This window comes from Trichomycterus rosablanca, chromosome 16 (assembly GCF_030014385.1).
Source record: "Trichomycterus rosablanca isolate fTriRos1 chromosome 16, fTriRos1.hap1, whole genome shotgun sequence".
NCBI lineage: Eukaryota > Metazoa > Chordata > Actinopteri > Siluriformes > Trichomycteridae > Trichomycterus > Trichomycterus rosablanca.
The window spans coordinates 30,065,888-30,087,611 of record NC_086003.1 but is presented as its reverse complement, the minus strand read 5'-3'; the positions used below and the strand labels follow the sequence as shown (position 1 = coordinate 30,087,611).

Below are 21,724 nucleotides of genomic sequence, written 5' to 3'. Positions count from 1 at the left end.
GGGATTTGGAGTACGTCTGTGGGGAATTGGAGTACGTCTGTGGGGAATTGGAGTACGTCTGTACGTCTGTGGGGATTTGGAGTACGTCTGTGAAGAATTGGAGTACGTCTGTGGGGATTTGGAGTACGTCTGTGGGGATTTGGAGTACGTCTGTGGGGATTTGGAGTACGTCTGTGAGGATTTGGAGTATTCAGTAGGGATTTGGAGTACGTCTGTGGGGATTTGGAATACGTCTGTGGGGAATTGGAGTACGTCTGTGGGGAATTGGAGTACGTCTGTGGGGATTTGGAGTACGTCTGTGGGGATTTGGAGTACGTCTGTGGGGAATTGGAGTACGTCTGTGGGGATTTGGAGTACGTCTGTGGGGAATTGGAGTACGTCTGTGGGGAATTGGAGTACGTCTGTGGGGATTTGGAGTACGTCTGTGGGGAATTGGAGTACGTCTGTGGGGATTTGGAGTACGTCTGTGGGGAATTGGAGTACGTCTGTGGGGAATTGGAGTACGTCTGTGGGGAATTGGAGTACGTCTGTGGCGATTCGTGCCCATTTAGTTTACAGATGACGGCATCTGGTGACTGGGGCGCAGTCGATGTTTCGATTCATCCCAAAGCTGTTCTGTTATACATTTGCATTTCAGGCATTTAGCGGACGCTTCTATCCAAAGCGACTTACATTATGCAGTCTAAGCAATTAAGGGGTTAAGGGCCTCGCTCAAGGGCCCAACAGTGGTACTGGTGGGTTTGAACAAGCAACCTTCTGCTTACTAGTCCAGTACCTTAACCGCTAGGCTACAACTTCTCAAATCGAATACAGTTTGAGCAATTAAGGGTTAAGGGCCTCGCTTAGGGGCCTGACAGCGGCATTTTGGCAGCGGCAGGGCTTGAACCAACAACCTGCTGTGACCGAAACGCCTGAGTTCAGTCATTAGACAGGGCGTCCAGATACTTTCGTCCATCTATTGTGACACCGTCCATCCCTCAGCCTCATCTATTAGCATTTCCTGTCGACCGCCGCCGGCACTCGCGGCTCTTCTGGCGTCTGTAATCAGCGCTGAAGTGGATCGGCGGGACGAATCCGTTCCATTAACCACGACCCCGCCGCGGACCACGCGCCGCTAATTCAGACCTAGCGCCCCGACCGCGCGACCCAATTACCCCGCTAGCACTCCAGCCATCATCGGAGCCTCTCACGCCCGGCGGCCCGTCACCGGTCCCTCACCTCCGTCCTCAATCCGCCTGAACGGAACAATAACAAATGCTCGGTGTGTGGATAACGAATCTCTGAGCGGCCGAGCGTAGCGCTAATGAGCGTTACACGCCGTTATCGCCGCGCCGCTCATGTGCGTTTATCAGTCACGGCGGCTCCGGCACAACACGGCAAATGGCTTCACGATCACGATCGAACCCGCAGTCGTTAATCTGGGATAAATCTGCTGTCGCCGCTACTCCACCAGCCGGCCTTTGCTTGATTTTGGAACATCACTGCAGGGATTTGCTTCCCATTCTGTGAACCTTAAAGACGGCAAAAATGGGACGTCGTGTTTCAAAAACAAAACAGCCGTGATTTTGAAGTGTGTCTGTGGGAATTTGTGCCCGTTCAGCAGGACAGAAGGTGACAGCACTTGTACGGCTGGGTTCTGATTAACAATCAGTGGATGTTCCGATTCATCCCACAGGTGTTAAATGGGGTTGAGGTCACGGCTCGGTGGTCGTTGTGTTTACGACACTGTATGAGCAATCAGAAGGTTGTTGGTTCAAGCCCTATTATGGCCAAGTTGTCACTGTTGGGCCCCTGAGAAAGGCCCTTAATAGGGATAAATGCACATACGCTATGTGATCAGAAGTATTCGGACACTTGACCGCGAGCTCATCGGACGCCCCATATCAAAAACCAAACATATTAAAATATAACGACCGCTATGTGATTTTGAAGTGTGTCTGTGGGAATTTGTGCCCGTTCAGTAGGATGGAAGATGGCAGCACTTGTACGGCTGGGCGCTGATTAATAATCAGTCGATTAGAAAGGTGTCCCAATACTTTTGATCTGCTTATGAAACCTCTCTGTGTTCTGTAATGAATTCACTAAAATGGGACGTTGGAATGAAACTATCGTCCGTCTCGTTGTGATCGTCTATCTAAATGAAATGAAAGCCTGGCACACTCCGGCCCCGGTGCCCTCCCCCCCCCCCCCCCGGCGCTGTGACCGGTTCCCTCTGGGCCGCTATCTGCTCTGCGGATGAACGTTTTAATGGAGCCGCGCGGAAGCGATAAGAACTGAAAGGAAAATAGAGGCGCTCCCGTCCGCGCTCCCATTTACCAACTCCGCCTCTTATCAGCCGCTCGGCGTGCGCGCCCGCTGCCCGTTTAACTACCGCGCCCGCTCGCCCTGCCCTGCCAGGCACGTTCTGATTGACCGGCCCGAGTCCCTCCGCGCTCCCGCGAGACCGATAACGCCTCACACAAAGTGCAGGACGGGCCAAAATAAAGCGATCAAAATTCCACCTCCGGGCTCCGGGGGCAGCGCCGTACCCGCCGGGACTGGCACCGGACTGAGGGTGGGAATCAGCCGGCATCCGATGTGGCATTGGGAAGAACTGCTGTGATATAAAAGCGTTCAGCTTGGGCGCTCGGATGGCGCAGGGGTGCGTTACACTGACCCACCACGTCCGGTTTGAATCTCGCCAGTGCTGTCGTCCAGACCGGGTCGCCAAACAGGCGCGAGGCCGACGAGATTTAGTGCCACGTAGCACTCGATTGGCACCGGGGTTCAGTACACTAACACTCCAGGAGAAAACGAACCTCAGCGTCTCAGCAGAATTTGAGATGCAGGAAGGCCTGGCTCACAGTCGGCGTTCCGATTCATCCCACGACGCTGGACTGAGCCTGTCGGACGCCTCGTTTCCAAAACACACTGTAATAAAACTGAGCGACCACTCTTCTAAGAAGCTTCTCACCACACTTTGAAGTATGTCTGTGGGGATTTGTGCCCGTTCAGTCGAAAGATGACTGACTGATCTTACAGTCAATGTTCCGATTCATCCCATGACACTGGAATGAGCCTGTCGGTCGCCTCGTTTACAAAACAAACTGTAATAAAACCGAGTGACCCTCTGTGGGGATTTGTGCCCGTTCAGTGAAAACATGACAGCATTTGTATGGCTGGGCACTGATTGATCTTACAGTCGATATTCCAATTCATCCCATGATGCTGGACTGGGCCGGTTGGACGCCTCATTTCCAAAACAAACTGTAATAGAACAGAGCGATCCTCTTTTCTTCTGAGAAGCTTCTCAAGATGTTTGAAGTGTGTCTGCGGGGATTTGTGCCCGTTCGGTCAAAATATGACAGCATTTGTACAGCTGGGCCTGATTGATTGCACAGTCGTTGTTCCGATTCATCCCATGACGCTGGAATGAGCCTCATTTACAAAACAAACTGGAATAAAACCGAGCGACCCTCTGTGTGATCTTCTCTCTTCTAAAAAGCTTCTCACAACAGTTTGGAGTTTGTCTGTGGGGATTTGTGCCCATTCTATCAGTACGGCTGGGTGCTGCTTGATCAGTCGATGTTCCAGTTCATCCCAGCGTGGTGCTGAAGAAGCTTTTCTTCACGTCTTTATGCAGCTTGGAAGGGTCACGGCAAGGTCACATCAATCACCGGAGGGAAAAGCTCCCGGGCGTGTCCCCCCGCTCCCTCCCCGGCCCTCTTGCAGGACCTGACGGATGGCGGCCTTGTCCCAGATTTGTGGGCCGCGGCTCAATTTCAATACCCGCCCGCGCTCTGATGGATGGGGCCCGGCTTTGACGAAGGGCCGGAGGAGACGCGAGTGCTGCGCTGGCGTCCGCTGCGTCTTCACGGACCCATCGGAAGGACGACGGAGAGGAACGAGGGAGGAGATCGAGCCCGGAGTGGCAGGGCGCTGAAATTACACCCTCCTGTTATTAGCGGCTCTCGCTTCACTGAGTCCGGCGTGAAGGAACTTCTCAGAGGAGAACCGGAGAACCCAGACGTGATACCACGCCTCAGCGGAGATCATTCAGCGTCCTGCTAATAATAGCATCTCATTCAGAGCAAACACCGCCGCACGGACGGGTTCTCATCCCCGGCTCGCTAATGAGATCCGGAGGAACGTCTGAAGGTGAGGGACGTCATCGCGGCTCCGGCGGTGAGAAGCGCTCGATACGGCATCGACGAGCTCATTACGCCGGGTTTATAGAGTAACATTTAATACACTCCATATTCACAAGCGCTAACGACGATGATTAGCAGATCGGTAGCAGAAACAAACATGGGCCTGGTGCACATCATCTGTTCCCAAACCTCAGCTGTTATGACGGAGGTTAAACCGCCACACTTCCCTCTTTTTGACAGCTATTTTTGACAGATTATGGACTGTGCCTGTGGGAATTCGTGCCTATTCAGCCAAAAGAGCGTCTGTCAGGTCAGGCACTGATATTGTGCAAGAATCTTCATATGGCATTTAACGGTGGCTCAGCGGTTAAAATAGCCGAGCAGAAGTCTAGCGGTTAAGGTACTGGACTAGTAATCAGAAGGTCGCTGGTTCAAGCCTCACCACTGCCAGGTTGCTGCTGTTGGGCCCTTGAGCAAGGCCCTTAACCTCAATTACTCAGACTGTACACTGTAACTGTAATGTAAGCTCCTTTGGATAAAGGTGTCGGCTAAATGCCGAAAATGTAAATGTAATACTGAAGAATTAATCAGAAGGGTTTGTGGTTTAAACCCTGTTACGGCCAAGCTGCCACTGCTGGGCCCCTAAGTGAGGCCCTTAATGCTCAGTTACTTTGTTATTTTGGCATCCAGGGGAGTAGTGTAAACACTGGAGTTGATGCCGAGAGTGTTTAATGAGGTTTGATGAGGTCGAGGTCAGGACTCATCAAACCGAACCCCGTCTTTATGGATCTGGCTTTAACCACGGAGCACAGTCATGCAGGAACAGGAACGGGCCTTCCCCAATATGTTGTTAATGTGATACACCCTTTAAACATAAGTGTGGCTGAAACACCTGAAATCAGTTATCAAACGGCGTGTCAACATTCTCTTGGCTATCTGGTGTATAAGCTGGTGTAAAGAACACAACACCTGGACCTCTGAGCATCGCAGTGCTGTAATGTGGTCGGATGTTTATATTTGGAGACACGGTACAGAACTAACGGTGTAGAACTAACCGTGTACTTATTATTACTAAACTAGACAAAATAACCAAACACATACAGGTACGGTGGCATTATTATTATTATTATTATTATTATTATTATTATTAATATTATTATTTATTATTATTATTATTCGTATTTATTATTATTATTATTATTATTATTATTTATTATTTTTATTGTTGTTATTGTTATTATTAATGTTATTAATATTATAATTATTATTACTATTATTATTATTATTATTATTAATATTATAATTATTATTATTATCAGTGTTATTATTATTATTAACGTTATTATTATTATTGTTAATGTAATTATAATTATTATTATTATTATTTATTATTATTATTAATGTTAATATTATTATTTCATAATGATTACATTATTGTTATAATTATTATTATTACATTAGTATTATTACTATTATTGGTATAATAATTATTATAACAATTATATGAATATAATTATTGTTATATTTATCATGATTCTTATTGTTGTTCTTAATAGTTATTATTGTTATTATTATTATTATTATTATTGGTAGATGTAAAATTCTGGTTGTGCACAATAACTACGCAAAACGAAAATAAACTCAAAACAAAACGTTTATTATAACAAAAAAAACCATTACAACAGATTTATGATAATATTTCTATAATCATTAATGCTGCAGTTCAGTGAAATAAAAAAAGAATAAAGCGAATATTTATGAACCGGATTGAAAATTAAAGCAACAGCGCCACCAACCGACAGAAAACAGTTCTGCACATCAAACTACAGTATTTAATTTAACCAAAACATTTAAACGTCTTTATGTTCGAATATAGAAAAATATCAACCTAGAAGAAAACACACTGACCTGAGAACAAAAGGTCTCAATATATCTGGCAACCCAACAGAACATGAACATAAACATCCCTCACATATAGAATGATTTTCTCAGTTTAATTAGATTATACTCAGTTCCCCTGAGCACCCTGGCGACCCCTGCTGGCTGCACAAACACTCACACTGGACAATAAGGGACTCATTTACTGGACACAGAGTGATTACTGTCGCTGTGTTTATTTGCCAGTCGTATCAGCACCTTGACCAGACAGCAGGAGTCGCTGTTCCAGCAGTAAGGAGGTGATCGACTGTCCGGTCTTCCCTCACTCAGACACGGCTGGCGCTCGACCAGCGGTGGCACCAGTGAAAAGTGATCTGGAGTCTCTGTGGTGCCATCCTAAAGCAGAAGGGGTACAGCGATCAGGGACGCACCGATACAAAATCCATTTCTGGCGCCACCCCAAAAAAACACCGGGCACATGGCATCAATCCAACACAGGGTGGTCCGGGTTATAAACAATATGGGAATTCTCCTTCCTGTCCAGCATGACCATATATAGACAAGCAGCCTGCACGGATTTGAGATGAATTGGAACGTCAACTACATGCCAAGCTTTCTGACCAACTGTGATGCATGGTGGGCAGGGGTGGGACAGGAGAGCTGGTTTTGGGATAGGCTAACGTCCAACAATCTGATGCTCAAGTGTCCACACGCTTCTGTGATCTAAAGCAACACCGACACCTAGCGACTGAAAATGGAACTGCAGAGAAATTAAACATCTCAAACGTTTTAAATATGAAAGAATGTAAAATAAAAAAGCAGGACTGGAGATTCCACAACCAAAATTCTGTCCCTTTTTTACTGAACAGTAAAACTCAAACCTCAGAATAATTCACCAAACCACAAACTGCATTTAAACTGCTCAATCTACACCGATCAGTCATAACATTAAAACCACCTCCTTGTTTCTACACTCACTGTCCATTTTATCAGCTCCACTTACCATATAGAAGCACTTTGTAGTTCTACAATTACTGACTGTAGTCCATCTGTTTCTCTACATGCTTTGTTACCCCCTTTCATCCTGTTCTTCAATGGTCAGGACCACCACAGAGCAGGTATTATTTAGGTGGTGGATGATTCTCAGCACTGCAGTGACTGACATGGTGGTGGTGTGTTAGTGTGTGTTGTGCTGGTATGAGTGGATCAAACACAGCACTGCTGCTGGAGTTTTTAAACACCTCACTGTCACTGCTGGACTGAGAATAGTCCACCAACCAAAAACACCCAGCCACCAGCGCCCCGTGGGCAGCGTCGTGTGACCACTGATGAAGGTCTAGAAGATGAGCGACTCAAACAGCAGCAATAGATGAGCGATCGTCTCTGACTTTACATCTACAAGGTGGACCGACTAGGTAGGAGTGTCTAATAGAGTGGACAGTGAGTGGACACGGTGTTTAAAAAAACTCCAGCAGCGCTGCTGTGTCTGATCCACTCATACCAGCACAACACACACTAACACACCACCACCATGTCAGTGTAACTGCAGTGCTGAGAATCATCCACCACCTAAATAATACCTGCTCTGTGGGGGTCCTGACCATTGAAGAACACAGTAGAGAAATAGATGGACTTCAGTCAGTAATTGTAGAACTACAAAGTGCTTCTATATGGTAAGTGGAGCTGATAAAATAGACAGTGAGTGTAGAAACAAGGAGGTGGTTTTAATGTTATGGCTGATTGATGTAAGTATTATCATGATTTATTTATTGTCACACAGATATGTACCAGTCACTGCAGCAGCCTTAAAAATGGGACAGACTGGGGCGGATCAGGAAATTCGGACCAGTATCAGACCTGATCCTGATACTCAGTGATGAATGTGAGGGTTAGAACTACTGTTTTAATGTCTGAGGGGGGGAAGTTCGAACAGATTCCTCATCGCTGCCGGAACAGCGGCCTCTGCTGGCTGATCGAGGCGCCTGCACAAAAGACGGTTGGATTCTCCGTACGCTGTGCCGTTCTCTGTAAAAAGAAGCAGACGGTGACCGGTAGCGTCCGAGTGCATGCTGGGTAACTGGACCGATGACATCACTGTGTCGTTATCTAACAACACCAAGGGTTCCACGCTGATGTCACTGGTCCAGTTTTCTCTGGCTTTAAAACTCTTAATGGTCCTAAAGTATGTGGACACCCTTCCTACCTCTTACATACAGGTGTTTCAGCCATTTTGGGCCAACAGTTGGGGAAGGTCCTGTCCTGTTTTAGCTTATTGTGTCCCTTGGACAAAGACATTAATATAAGGACGCTGCTGGACACGTGTTCTGCATGTGCACAAGGGATGAATTGGAATCCTGATTGTGAGCAGGTGCTTGACCTCGGCACAAATTCCTACATATTCCACACTCCAAAATCTTGTGATGTCCAACAAGATCATGACCTGGTGTCCACATACTTTTGGCCATCACATTTCTACACAAAGTCTCTTAATATGGTATAAAGGACTCACCTGGGCACCTACAGCGGTCTTTGGAAGAGTCCCCGCCCTATAGTTGGGAATGGATGGGTGCCAGGCATGAGGAGGTTCCTCTGGGCCACACCTTCCATGTCTTCTGTCTTGTGTGGGGCACTTCCTTGAACGGGCACCACTGCTGGCACTGGGAGTGTCAGCCCTCTGCCCAATCCTGGCACCGCCGCGGTGGCAGACGTGATCTCTTTACCCTCCGGTAGCCTCAATCGTCCCAAAGACTGTCCTGGTGGTCCATCCAGTTTGGGATTTTGCAGACCTAGCTCTGAACCTTGGTTGGCATGGTGCCGATCGAGACGTCCTGGTCCAGCTGTGGTAATCGGGAAGCTCTCTGATACACTACCGCTTCCCAAAGATGTGAAAAAATGCCCACCATGTTCCGAAGGTCCATCCAGATCAGGATTGGGCGCCCGCTTCTGAAGATCTGGATCTGAACCCGAGTTGGCACCGTGCCGCTTCAGAAGCCCATCCTGTGTAACTTGGTAATAGTTCAAAGCTTGGGTTTGGCGCGCCTTCTTGATGGTCTCTAGCTCTCGCAGCTCCTTGGGCAGCTCCAGTAGAGTTCTCCCGATGTTCTCCGTGCGTACGGGTTCATCCTGGGCGCTCCTCAGGTAGCAATCCACGAGATTCGTGTAGTCTGACATGAGAACGTCCAGAAGCACCAAGCGCAGAGGCTGCAGGTGGATCACCGACAGTGCCATGACCTTGAGCAGCGGAGCAGGGCAGGGCCGGGCGTACCACACCTCCTTATCCTCCATCCCAAGCTGCTCTTTGATCTTCAGAGAGGACAGACTTTGAGCAGGTATCTTTAGATGGGAGCTGACCACCTCTTGGAGGGTGCTCACCCGGTCTGGGAGGAAACCCCCGGTCAGGTTGTAGAAATGCACGACATCGGCGACCTGCGTATCGAAGACGTTCACCAGGTTCACCTCGAACTGTGCCATCAGGCAGCCAGCGATGCCACGACAATCGTGGACCACCTTCAGAATCTTCTCGCTGTCCAGGATGGCGGAGAGTCCGTTCTTGAACGCCCGGGCGCCGAGTATCAGGATGTCGAAGAGGTACACCTTGTTCTTGGTGGCCACTTGCAGCCAGCACAGTCTCTCTTGGTGGAACGCTCCCACTCCGTCTGCACCGATCCCGATCACCTGCTGCCTGCGGATGTGCATCAGGGCGGGGCCGAACTTCTCATGGAACTCATCAACCACCACGTAGTTCACCCACTGCTCATCATCTTCATCCTCCTCCATCAGCCTCCTCCTGTAGGGCTGGTACTCTGACACAGGCAGTGCGCCCACGCCACTGGCATCGCCCTGCTCAGTCTCCAGGTCTGGTGCTTTAGAAGATGAAGGGAACTCCACGTTGAGGATCTCATGACCGAAGAAGAGCTTTGCACCGGGTAGTCTGGTGCCAGTCTGAAGCTCCTCCACCTGCTCCAGGATGAGGGTCTTGTTCAGGTTAATGCGCTGCACCACGCCCACAAAACTGCTCAACCTGGTGGTCAGTTTGATGCGCTTCCTCTTAAAGCTGTCCAGAAACTGGTAATCATCTAAAGAACCCATTTTAATCCCAGTTACCGAAACTTCTGGTTCCGATTCAGCCGCCACGCTGCAGAGTGACGCGCACTGTGACGTCACACCGGGGACCCACTTCAACTTCTTATAAAAACAATAAATCGATTTTTTATTTCTGAATATTTTTAATTATTAGCTGCTTTATACTATTATTATTAATAATAATATTAATAACACTAATAAGAAAATTATAAATACGTTCGTGTTTTATTTATTTAAACAGAAATAGAGATCCGTAATAATCGCGCTTTACTAAATAAAAAATTTATAACCTAATAAATTAAAATAAATATGAATATACACAAATATAAAAACACAGAACTAACTAAATATTAATTAACGTAGTGGTTTGAAATGATATGATTTTATCTGCAACAGTAGAACCACTAAACTTCTACTGTTGCTCGTGTATTATTATTATTATTATTATTATTATTATTATTATTATTAACAAGAATATAAATACGTTTGTGTTTTTTTACATAAATAGATTGTTTTCTAAAAATAGATCCGTAAAAAACGCGCTTCACTTAACAAAAATATAGAACCTAATACATTAAAATAAATAATATGATTATTATTATTGTTAATAATAATATTAGGAATATTATTATTATTATAAATATTATTATTACTATTATTATTATATTATTATTATTATTATTATTATTAATAATAATAATAATAAATATAAATACGTTTGTTTTTTATATAGGTTCTTTTCCAAAAAATCCGTAGAAATCGCGCTTTACTAAACAAAAATAAATAACCTAATACATTAAAATAAATATAAATATACACAAATATACAAACATATAACCAACTAAATATTAATAAGAGTCGTGGTTTGAAATGATCTGATTTATTACTAAACTTCTACTGTACGAAAATTCCACGTTTCTACTTCAGAATTATTTATTTACTTATTTATTTGTTTGTTTTATTTTTCCTCATTAATAAAATCTGCATGTTTCCAGCCTTAAAAATCATAATTTGGGATACACTTCATGTTCAAAAGTATCGGGACACCGACCGTGAGCTCGTCAGACTTCTTCTTTCCTTGTAGCTTTAAAATCTTCTGCTCTACTGGGAAGCATTTCTACAAGAGTTTGGTGTGTATCTGTGGGAATTTGTGCCTGTTTAGTCAATAGAAATGAGGTCAGGCACTGATAGAAATTCATCCCAAAAGTGTTGAGGTGGATTCTGTGACTGTATAGAGCTTATTTAGTGCTCAGGGGTGTAATCATGCTGAAAGAGAAAGGGGACTTCCCTAAACTGTTAATACATTATTACAAATATTTTATTAATCTTGTGTTTTACCTTATATAGCAACAAATGAGGTAGAAACAACTAAATTCAATCATTAGGAGGGGTGTCTACATACTTTTGGCATATATAACAATAACAAACAATAATGTGGGTAGCACTGTCACCTCACAGCAAGAAGAACCTGGGGTCATTTCCCAGGTGGAGTGGTCAAGGTCCTTCCTGTGCAGACTCTGGCATGTTCTCCCCATGTCTAAGTGGATTTCCTCCCTTCGTGCAGTCAGGTTAATTGGAGCTACTAAAACTAAAAGTCCCCTTAGTTGTGTGTGTGTGTTCGCCGTGTGATGAACTGCCAACCTGTCCATGGTGTGTCCTGCCTTTCGCCCAGTGACTTGCACCCACTGGGACCCCGACATCTCCAAAACATCTTATGAAACACAATACTGACGTCATTATAAACACGGCTTTGCAAAATCACATAATGATGCTCCTCGCCGAGAACTTCGGAATGAATCGGAACTTTGACATTGTGCCAGGACTCCACAACTGTTTTTGACTGAATTGGATACAAGTTTCCACAGTCGCACTCCAAAATCTTTAGAGAAAGCCGTCCCGGGGCTGTATTAATGCAGACGGTTTTAGAATGGGCCATCAAACAAGTTCATAGTCACGTGTCTAAGTGTCCATATACAGTACTTTGGACATGTCCCGACCAGGGTGTGTTACTGCATTGTGCCCAGTGATTCAGGAGAAACTGGACACACCGTGACCCTGACCAGGATAAAGAAGTGGTAACTTAAAAATGAAATAAAAATGACCTTAGATGAAAAGAACATTTTGTGCCCATTCAGTCTGACGAGCATTCGTGAGGTCTGACGTTGGGTGAGGAGGCCTGGCTCACAGTCTACATTCCGATTCATCCTAAATGTGTGTAATAGGGTAAAGCTCAGAGCTCTGTGCAGGTCACTGGGGTTCCTCCACATGTTCTTACAGTCCTCACTTATGGGGCGCAGTCATACTGACACTGGAACGGACCTTCATCAAAATCAAGAGCTTGTGCTGATTTTTCTAACCTTTTAGCAACGTGTGTGGCTAAAACAACCCAAACTAAGTAATTAAGAGCGTCCACAAACTTTTGGCCAGGTCTCCTCGCCCAACATCACAACCTCACCAATGCCGGTCAGATTATTTTTATTTCAATTTTAAGTTTTACCGCTTTATCCTGGTCAGGGTCACAGGGCACAAAATGTCTGTTTTTACTCGAGTTCTTTTCATCTAAGATCATTTTCCTTTCGCTTTATCCTGGTCAGGGTCACGGTGTGTCCAGTTCCTCCAGAAACGCACCCTGGACACGCAGTGCGAGTGCTTCTACCAAACTAAAATAGGAGGCCAGATTTTAGTAGCACTGACGTCAAGCGGTCAGCTTAATGATTTAACACAAACAACTTGTTCATATGCTTTAATCTAAGGCTTCTAAGGGTTTAGGACTCCACCGAACCACAACAGGGGCATGGAAGTGAAGTGAATCTACCCGACACAAATAGCATTTCACGGTGCTAAAAACGTTTATTCAAAATCACCACAGAACTCGACACATTAGCTTCAACAGTAGCATCAAAACACAGGAGAGCCGCTGGCGTGGGGGCTGCTCCCCTCCACCTCCGTATCCGACCCGCCGCCGGACGCGCCGTCGCTCGAGTCCGTCCCGTTCCTTCTCCTCTTACTCCTGACCGAAGACCCCGGGGTCTGAGCTCTCCCCCTGGTCCCGGACCCTCCGCTCCTCCTCCTCTTGTTTCTGACGGGGTGCCGCTGCAGGAGAAGCGGGAGGCGGGCGGAGACGTCGACGCGGTGCTCCGCCCTGCAGCACATCTCCAACACGGGGAACCCCCGCACGCTCAGGGTACGGGTCCGGAACGCCGCCGAGCTCGGGAATAACGTCCTCAGAGCCGTGCACAGCAGGACGTTCTCGCCGGGTTCTTCTGCCGCCGTGGAACCTTCTGCAGCTGAGAGAGAACAAGACGAGCAAATCTGTGATTATTTCATAACAATGATTGTACCTTATCAACAGAAGTCCTATAATGTCATTTACCCATCAATGTGGCCTCCTAAATCCTCACTGGTGACTACAAATCATGACTTCTCTGTGCCCACATAAGCAGGGCTCATTTGATTCCACCCATTAGACTCAGAATCAGAGCTACTCCCATTCCTGAGCAACCTCAGCTCCCAAGATCATCTGAACAAACAATTGTTTATACAGTGTGACCTCAATTTAACAGACTTCTGATTTAACAGACAAGATCTGGGAAGCCGAACGTCCGGTCCGATTGTTTAAAACTCCTGTGAGGAGCGTCCCAAGACCAGTAGATCAGTAATCGTCCTCTAGTCGGCGCTCGTCTCTCTGTTACATAAGTGAGAGGCTTTATTTTGTCGGGAGGCTCGCTTCGTTCTCGCCTTTTCCTCTGTGTTTTATGCTTCATTTTTGCACCAGCGCTGCTCCAGTAGCCACCAGCAGAGCTTCAGGCTCAAAATAATAGAAACTTGAGTCCCCACTATAACATCAGGGCAATAATAATAATAAAACATCTCCTCCACCACACAAGGTAAATAAAATTTCTCCCCCGTAGTACAGAACAGCAATTGTAATATTTATTTACAGGTTTTACACGACATATTTACATATCTATTTACATAGTTTATTTTACTGTTGATCATATGTGCATGTTTAGCACTTTTGTGGCCCTTAGTTCTGTGTTTTTGTATATTTTCGCCCTAGTCGCACTAGTCTGAGAGAGAGTCCCCATCCGGCTTAATCCCGCCCTTATCTGAACAACCGGCCAATCGTTGTTCATGTGGCCGCTCATCCTCAGCCGGCAAAGGCAGAGCTGAGATTCAATACGATGTATTCGAGATCTGGTGAACAGCGTGTGTTTTACAGCTGCGCCACCTGAGCGGCCCCAAGAGCCACTTTTAAAACACAGCTGACCCTGTCCACAGTCAAGTGAGCTTAGCCACTACAACTCCTGATGATCTGTAGGAGCGGTAGCTATATCAAAGGTCCAGCAGAACAGCTGAGCTCTTTCTCCCATCATACATAATAAGCTCAGCCATCCGATGAATTACATGCGTCCCTAATATTTTGGTCATCACCCACAGTTTATGACTATGGGTGAGAAATACAACACCAAGAAACCAGGTATGTAGGCGTGACTGTATTGATAAAACGTGACGCTGCTTGATTTTGGTCGAGACTCTCTGGCTGGGATAGAAGTTTGGAGTTTGAGCAGTAAATTCTCTCACCCAAATCAGTCGCTGCTGCTACCCCCACCCCCAATCATCAGTCTTGCGCCCCTTCGAGTGGGGCTGGGACCAATAACCTCAGATCATCAATGTTTATTACTAATAAGATGAATTAGCACCGCCACAAAGCCCACGTTCAATGTTGTACTCACTTTGACCCTGCTGCTGTTCCTCCTTCTTCCCTCTGATGGCGTGTCTGAGCTGAGCGATTTCGGCCTGTAGCTTCTCCACCCGCCGTTCACTCTTCTCCACCTTCACACACGCACCCTGTAACACAATCCGGTTCGAACACCAGTTTCATACAGACAACATCTACTAAGATCCATCTGCAGACCTGGTCCTAGTAAATAAATACAGATGAATGACCTTCATTTCATCCAGCAGGGCGTCGTTCATGTCGCTGACCTTCTCCACCTCACTGAGGTCCTCACCTGAGGAGAAGAATTTGGATCTGAGAAAAAGACAAAAAAAAACAATTCGTCACCGTTTATTACGAGACAGGAAAGCGTCTGGTGTGGACCTGCAGGAGCTTCCAGCAGGTCGTGTGGAGGAGGAACGTGGTACCTGTGCTGCTGTACAGTCCGACAGTGGCTCAGTGAGGGACACGTGGAGGAGACCCTCCAGTAATCCTGCTGCTCCAGGGTGCCCAGGTTACTCACCGACACCGGGACGCTGCTGTACCGACTAAACACAGGACACACACGGACTTCAGAAACATTCCAGACATCAAAGAGAATAAAAAAGGACATCAAAGAGAATAAAAAAGGACATCAAAGAGAATACAAAAGGACATCAAAGAGAATAAAAAAGGACATCAAAGAGAATAAAAAAGGACATCAAAGAGAATACAAAAGGACATCAAAAAGAATAATAAAAGGACATCAAAGAAAATTAAAAAGAACATCAAAGAGAATAAAAAGGAACATCAAAGTGAATTAAAAAGAACATCAAAGAATACAAAATACATCAAAGAGAATAAAAAGGAACATCAAAGAGAATTAAAAAGAACATCAAAGAATACAAAATACATCAAAGAGAATAAAAAGGACATCAAAGAGAATTAAAAAGACATCAAAGAGAATAAAAAAGACACAAAAGATAATTACAAAATGACATCAAAGAAAATAAAAAATGACATCAAAGAAAATAGAAAATTACATCAAAGAGAAAAAAGGACATCAAAGAGAATACAAAATGACATCATAGAGAATAAAAAATGACATCAAAGAAAATAAAAAATGACAGCAAAGAAAATAGAAAATGACATCAAAGAGAAAAAAAGGACATCAAAAAAAATAAAAAATGACATCAAAGAGAAAAAAGGACATCAAAGAAAATAAAAAATGACATCAAAGAAAATAAAAAAGGACGTCAAAGAAAATAAAAAATGACATCAAAGAAAATAAAAAATTCACATCAAAGAGAATAAAAACGCTTTTTCTGGATATTTTCTTGTTTTATCTACTAATTTAGTCATATGCAGTTCCCAAATGTGAACCCTCTGGTGATTGGACAACCCCTGATCTGATCAAGGACAGCCGGATCACAGTACGCCCTCTCGGGCACAAGGCCAATCTGATGCCACTTTTTATCACCTGACAGTGTTGGGTTTTTACAGAGAGCCGTATAGCGTACAGAGCGCCACCCTGTCAGAGCTTGCCGTCCTGGGCAGATCGGTGGCTCTGCTAGCGGTGTGCTAGCGCATGAGACCGCTTCACCACCTGCTAGAATTTTCCAGACCGAGACCATCAATGGTGATCAAGGATGCTGTGCTGCTTCAGGGGCTGAAGGATTCATTATAACTGACTAAACCATGAATTCTGCTCTCTACCAGAAGATCATGATGATTTAGTTTCCTCCCGTACCTGCCGCTCCAGATGAAGGCGGTGTACTCGAGGCGGTGCGTGGAGCCCGACGCCGTGGCCTCGGACGGCGTGAGGAGCATGAACACCAGCTCCTGATACGGCAGCGCTCTTCTCAAACTCTGATGAACCAGCTGCTCCTTGAACGACATCTGCTGACTGCTGTTCCGTCTCTGTCTGTACCATCCGACCACGTTCTCCTGTTCCCAAAAAAACAAGGGGGGGGGGGGGGGGGGGGGTAAATAACGCTCAGAACTGAAATCCCAAAAATATGAGAACGAGGGTTGACTGTACCTCTTTGAGGTTGGACAGAACCTGCTGGAGCTTCTCCTGATCCACCTCACACGCATTGTTGTAGAAGCTGGTGGAGAAATGAAGTAAACGTTAGAAATACGCTCACCGAGCACTTTATTAGTAAGTAAGTAAGTAAGTAAAGTTTATTTATATAGCGCTTTTCTAGGACCAAGCCACAAAGTGCTTTACAATGCGGTCAAGTATAATACAATAAAAACACAAAAATTAATAATCATAAAAGCTACACAGTGACATAAAAACATTAATACAATAGCACAAATAAAAATTTTAAATGCACTTTAACTACACATACATACATATATATACACACAAATACATACACAAACATACACATACACTTTACCAAAGAACGTCAGCCCCATTGCTTAAGATCACTACTCTGAAATGCTAATGAATAAAAATGTGTCTTAAGACATTTCTTGAAGGTTAATGTAGACTCAGAGAGTCTGATATCGAGTGGGAGACTATTCCATAATTTAGGAGCCTGGACAGAAAAAGCACAGTCCCCTTTCCGCCTCTGTTTGGTACGGGGCACAACCAGAAGCTCTTTATTAGATGACCTCAAAGACCTACAACTTTTGTAAGGAACCAGCAATTCACAAATATAATCAGGTGCTTCCCCATGTAGAGCCTTAAAGGTAAGAACTAAAATTTTAAAATCTATCCTAAATTTTACTGGCAACCAATGAAGTGAGGCCAGCACTGGACTGATGTGGTCTCTACGTCTAGTTTTTGTTAAAAGCCGAGCAGCTGCATTCTGAACCATCTGGAGTCTTGACACAGGCAAGTATACAAAGCATTGCAGTAATCCAGTCGAGATGAAATAAAAGCATGGATGATTTTCTCCAAGTCTTGAAAAGACAAAACCTGTCTAAGCTTTGCAATATTTCTTAGCTGAAGGAAGCAAGACTGAACAAGCTTATTTATATGGGCAGAAAATTGCAAGTGAGAATCAAACACAACACCCAAATTTCTTGGGTAAGTGTTAATTCTTGAAACGAGAGAACCAAGGGCCATCTCCAAATCTCTGGGTATGTTGTCTAGACCAACAACTAGAACTTCGGTTTTGTCCTCATTTAATTTAAGAAAATTATAATTCATCCAATTCTTGATAGCTGCAATGCACTCAGTTAGATTGCCTAATCCACTGAATTCATTTCGTTTAACAGAGAGGTACAGTTGCATATCGTCTGCATAAAAATTAAAAGAAATATTAAAACGTCTAATTAAATTACCCAGGGGGAGCATATATAATAAGAATAAAACAGGGCCAAGAATAGAACCCTGAGGTACCCCACAGGTAAAATCAGCCTTCAAGGACATCTTATCTCCAATGGAAACAGAAAATTTCCTATTGGATAAAAATGACCGAAACCAATCCAGTGCTGATCCTGATATGCCAACCCATTCACTGAGCCTGTTTATTAGGATATCATGATCTACTGTATCAAAGGCTGCACTAAGGTCAAGTAAAACCAACACTGTTATTTCCCCTGAATCTGAGTGCATTAAAATATCATTTAAGATTCTCACCAGTGCAGTTTCTGTGCTGTGCTTTTTTCGAAAACCAGACTGAAATTTTTCAAAGACATTATTTTCTTCCAGTGCGTGCAGAAGTTGATCAGACACAACCTTCTCCAAGATTTTTGATAGAAAAGGAAGTTTTGAAATGGGTCTAAAGCTAGCACAATCATTTGGGTCAAGGCCTGGTTTCTTCAAAAGAGGCTGTACACTTATTAGGAACACCAGCTCCTGATCAGCTCCTCAGTAGAGAGGATTCTAATCAGACCTGAACTCATAATCAGATTATTTAGACGCTCTACTTACACAGCGATACACCCATTACATCACCGCGGTTTTAGCCGTTCAAACCGACGGCGGTACAACCCGCTAGCACGCCAGCTAACGTCTCCCTCCGTGTACCGAAAACGCTTAAACCGTCCCCGACGCCCCAATTTACAAATAAACAACACTGGTATAATTACACCTTTATACAGATTACACATCAACGAGAATTTATTTACATTATAAATTGAAAAGAACTCTGTTGGTTGCTCCGTATTATATCCATCGTGCCGCACTGAATGCTGGGATTGATCTTCAGCGCTGAGGAGGCGCCGGACGCTCCCTCGTCATTCGGTCGGATCATCACTCAGAATGAAGGCGCCTCAGTAGGAGCATTTTAAGGGAGCTAAGGATTTAGACACGCCCTCTTCTCTTCTCTGGAGTGTAAGGTGATGTTAAAAAAAGGGGGCGGGGCTTTACGTACCTGTGAGTCCTCCTGCACGTGATGTGTTTCTGAACGTCTGAAAAAGAAGAAGAAACAGTCCATTCAGTCTAAACATGACAGCGTTTGTATGTGTACGACTGGGCACTGATTGATCGGTCGGTGTTCCGGTTCATCCCAGAGCTGTTGAGTGGGGCCTTTTCTATGACTGATTCATTACACCTGTTAGCAGCTACTGTGGCTGAAACACGTGAATTCATTAATTATAAAAGGTGTCCTAATACTTTTGTCCATACAGTGTATTTTCCTCTCCTCAATAATAACAGAAGTGAACGTGCTGATGATGAGAGCGCCGGTTGGATTGTTGAGGTTCTTACTTATGTTGTGCACAAACTGGATGTGATCCGTCTGTGAGTCGGTGATTTTGCTCTTCTCCTCCCCGACGCTCTCGCCCAGGATCAGACCCTCCTGTGTGACGCACAAACATAAACACACTCGTTAAGCGTCATACAGGACCAACTAACATGTATTTGGATGCTGGTTTAGTCTGATGGATTCTGAGGAGTTTTTGATGCTGGTCAGGCTGGTTTGGTTGATGTGGAAGCTGATCTGTTTGTTTTGGTTTTTGAGGGGTTCGGGGTTCTGTTTGGGCTGGTTCTATGGTTGGATAGTTTTGGATGCTGCTCTTATTTAATGGGTTTTGGATTGGTTTTAGATGGTTTTGGGAGGTTCTGGTCAGGCTGGTTCTTAAAGGTTTGACAGTTGTGGGTGTTAGTTTGGTTTGATTGATTCTGGATGATGGTCAGGCTGGTGGTTTTAGATGCAGGTCTGGTTTTTAAAGGTTTTTGGATGCCGTTTGGGTTGGTTTGCTGGTTTTGAGGGGTTCTGGTCAGGCTGGTTGATTTGGATGCTGATCTGATCTGGTTTTGAGGGGTTTGGGGTTCTGTTTGGGCTGGTTTGGTAGTTTTGGATGCTGGTTTGGACTGGTATTTTGGTTGGATGTTTTGGATGCTGGTTTGGACTGGTATTTTGGTTGGATGTTTTAGAGGCTGATCTTGTTTAATGGATTTTAAAAGGTTTTGGATGCTGACTGAATTGGTTTTAGATGGTTTGGGGTGGTTTTGGTCAGGCTGGTTCTTAATGGTTTGACAGTTGTGGGTGTTTGTTTGGTTTGATGGATTTTAGATGCTGGTCGTGTTGGTTCTAGATGGTTTGTTGGTTTTTGAGGGATTCTGGATGCTGTTTGGGCAGGTCTGCTGGTTTTGACAGGTTATGGTCAGGCTGGTTATAAATGGTTTGATTTTATGGCTGTGGATGCTGGCCATGTTGGTTCTTGATGGTTTGGTTTGATGATTATGGATGCTTGTTTTGTGAAAGGTTTTGGAATTTGTTTGGGTTGGTTTGGGGAGGTTCTGGTCAGGCTGGTTCTAGATGGTTTGGTTTGATGATTTTAGATGCTGGTCTTGTTTTTGAGGGGGTCTGGATTCTGTTTGGGCTGGTTTTCTGGTTTTGAGAGGTTCTGATCAGGCTGGTTCTTGATGGTTTGGCTTGATTGATTTGAATGCTGATCTGATCTGGTTTTTGGGGTTCTGTCTGGGCTGGTTCTGAATGATTTGCTAGTTTTGGATGCTGGTATTTTGGTTGGATGTTTTAAATGTTGATTGGATTGGTTTTAGACGGTTTTGGGTTGTCCTGGTCAGGCTGGTTCTGAATGGTTTGGTAGTTTTGGATGCTGGTATTTTGGCTGGATGCTTTGATGCTGATCTTGTTTAATAGATGATAAAGTTGAACTGTATGGAACACTGAGAGCTTTATATGATGTATGAACCTCTGTTTGCTGTAGATAAAGAATAATTGTAAGAATAAAGATGGTTTACTCACCAGATCAGAATCTGTGTTGAGATGATGGAACATTAATGAACTCAGAACTAATCCTGATATTCTCACTGTAGTGCTGAACTCCTCCATTATCCTCCGCTTTAACTAAACCACTAGATACAGGATCAGCAGATATAATATAATAAATAAATAACACAACATATATTAATTAAACGCTGTAAATTATAACACAATAAACAGCTCGAATTCTGTGTTAGCCACCATGCTAAACTTCCGTGTCTCTGTGTTTACATCAGAGTTTCAGTGTGGCGCCATCAAGCGGAGATATAATGCAATTACACCTGCTGCGATTATTCATTCATTTAAACAGTTATTTATTCATCAAATAAATCATTCATTCATTCATACAGTTATTTACTTGTTCTTTTATTCATTCATTCAGTCACTCATATATTTAGATATTTTACTACACTCATTACAAAGTACAGAAAACAGTGGGCAGTTGTTACTAATAAATTATTAGATTTATGAATGTTCAACTTTGATTTCAAAGATTCAAATGCAAAATAGAAGTTTTTTACTAGTGATTTCAGACTTTGAGCCCACTATAATTTTTTACCTGGTGGATTTTGTAAATGTATTTAATTTATAAACATTTATTTATTTAAGAACTTTTTTGTTTTAGCATTTCTTTCTTTCTTTCTTTCTTTCTTTCTTTCTTTCTTTCTTTCTTTCTTTCTTTCTTTCTTTCTTTCTTTCTTTCTTTCTTTCTTTCTTTCTGTCTGTCTGTCTGTCTGTCTTTCTTT

At 44.2% G+C, this 21,724-nt stretch overlaps 2 protein-coding genes across 4 annotated transcripts; both read right to left on the bottom strand.

Moving 5' to 3' along the window:
• Positions 1-5,766: 5,766 nt before the first annotated feature.
• On the bottom strand, positions 5,767-10,130 carry exd1 (exonuclease 3'-5' domain containing 1). 2 transcript variants are annotated; one of them, XM_063012035.1, is made up of 2 exons: positions 8,518-10,130; positions 5,767-6,404 (listed from the first exon to the last, which is right to left on the bottom strand). In XM_063012035.1, the coding sequence occupies exon 1, from the start codon at positions 10,095-10,097 to the stop codon at positions 8,526-8,528; it is 1,572 nt and encodes a 523-aa protein (XP_062868105.1). In that variant the 5' UTR covers positions 10,098-10,130; the 3' UTR covers positions 5,767-6,404; positions 8,518-8,525. The 2 variants fall into 2 exon arrangements, with proteins under 2 accessions (XP_062868105.1, XP_062868106.1); XM_063012036.1 differs by lacking the exon at positions 5,767-6,404 and adding an exon at positions 7,757-8,033.
• A 2,791-nt stretch (positions 10,131-12,921) lies between these two features.
• Positions 12,922-21,212, bottom strand: abraxas1 (abraxas 1, BRCA1 A complex subunit). Of its 2 annotated transcripts, XM_063012038.1 has the most exons (9): positions 20,961-21,212; positions 19,457-19,547; positions 19,122-19,158; positions 16,832-16,898; positions 16,541-16,737; positions 15,240-15,359; positions 15,042-15,126; positions 14,828-14,942; positions 12,922-13,378 (listed from the first exon to the last, which is right to left on the bottom strand). In XM_063012038.1, exons 1-9 carry the CDS (start codon positions 21,045-21,047, stop codon positions 12,990-12,992), a joined length of 1,188 nt encoding a protein of 395 aa, XP_062868108.1. In that variant the 5' UTR covers positions 21,048-21,212; the 3' UTR covers positions 12,922-12,989. The 2 variants fall into 2 exon arrangements, with proteins under 2 accessions (XP_062868108.1, XP_062868109.1); XM_063012039.1 differs by lacking the exons at positions 19,122-19,158; positions 19,457-19,547; positions 20,961-21,212 and adding an exon at positions 18,877-19,104.
• Between the last annotated feature and the right edge of the window lie 512 nt (positions 21,213-21,724).

Excerpts from the sequence above, each read along its gene's own strand:
- exd1 (XM_063012035.1), bottom strand. The coding sequence starts at position 10,097 with ATGGGTTCTTTAGATGATTACCAGTTTCTGGACAGCTTTAAGAGGAAG.
- abraxas1 (XM_063012038.1), bottom strand. The coding sequence starts at position 21,047 with ATGGAGGAGTTCAGCACTACAGTGAGAATATCAGGATTAGTTCTGAGT. Across the intron at positions 19,159-19,456 it reads CCAGTTTGTGCACAACATAA|ACGTTCAGAAACACATCACG; the intron begins GTAAGAACCTCA and ends CTTCTTTTTCAG. Across the intron at positions 13,379-14,827 it reads GGAACAGCAGCAGGGTCAAA|CTGCAGAAGGTTCCACGGCG; the intron begins GTGAGTACAACA and ends GTTCTCTCTCAG.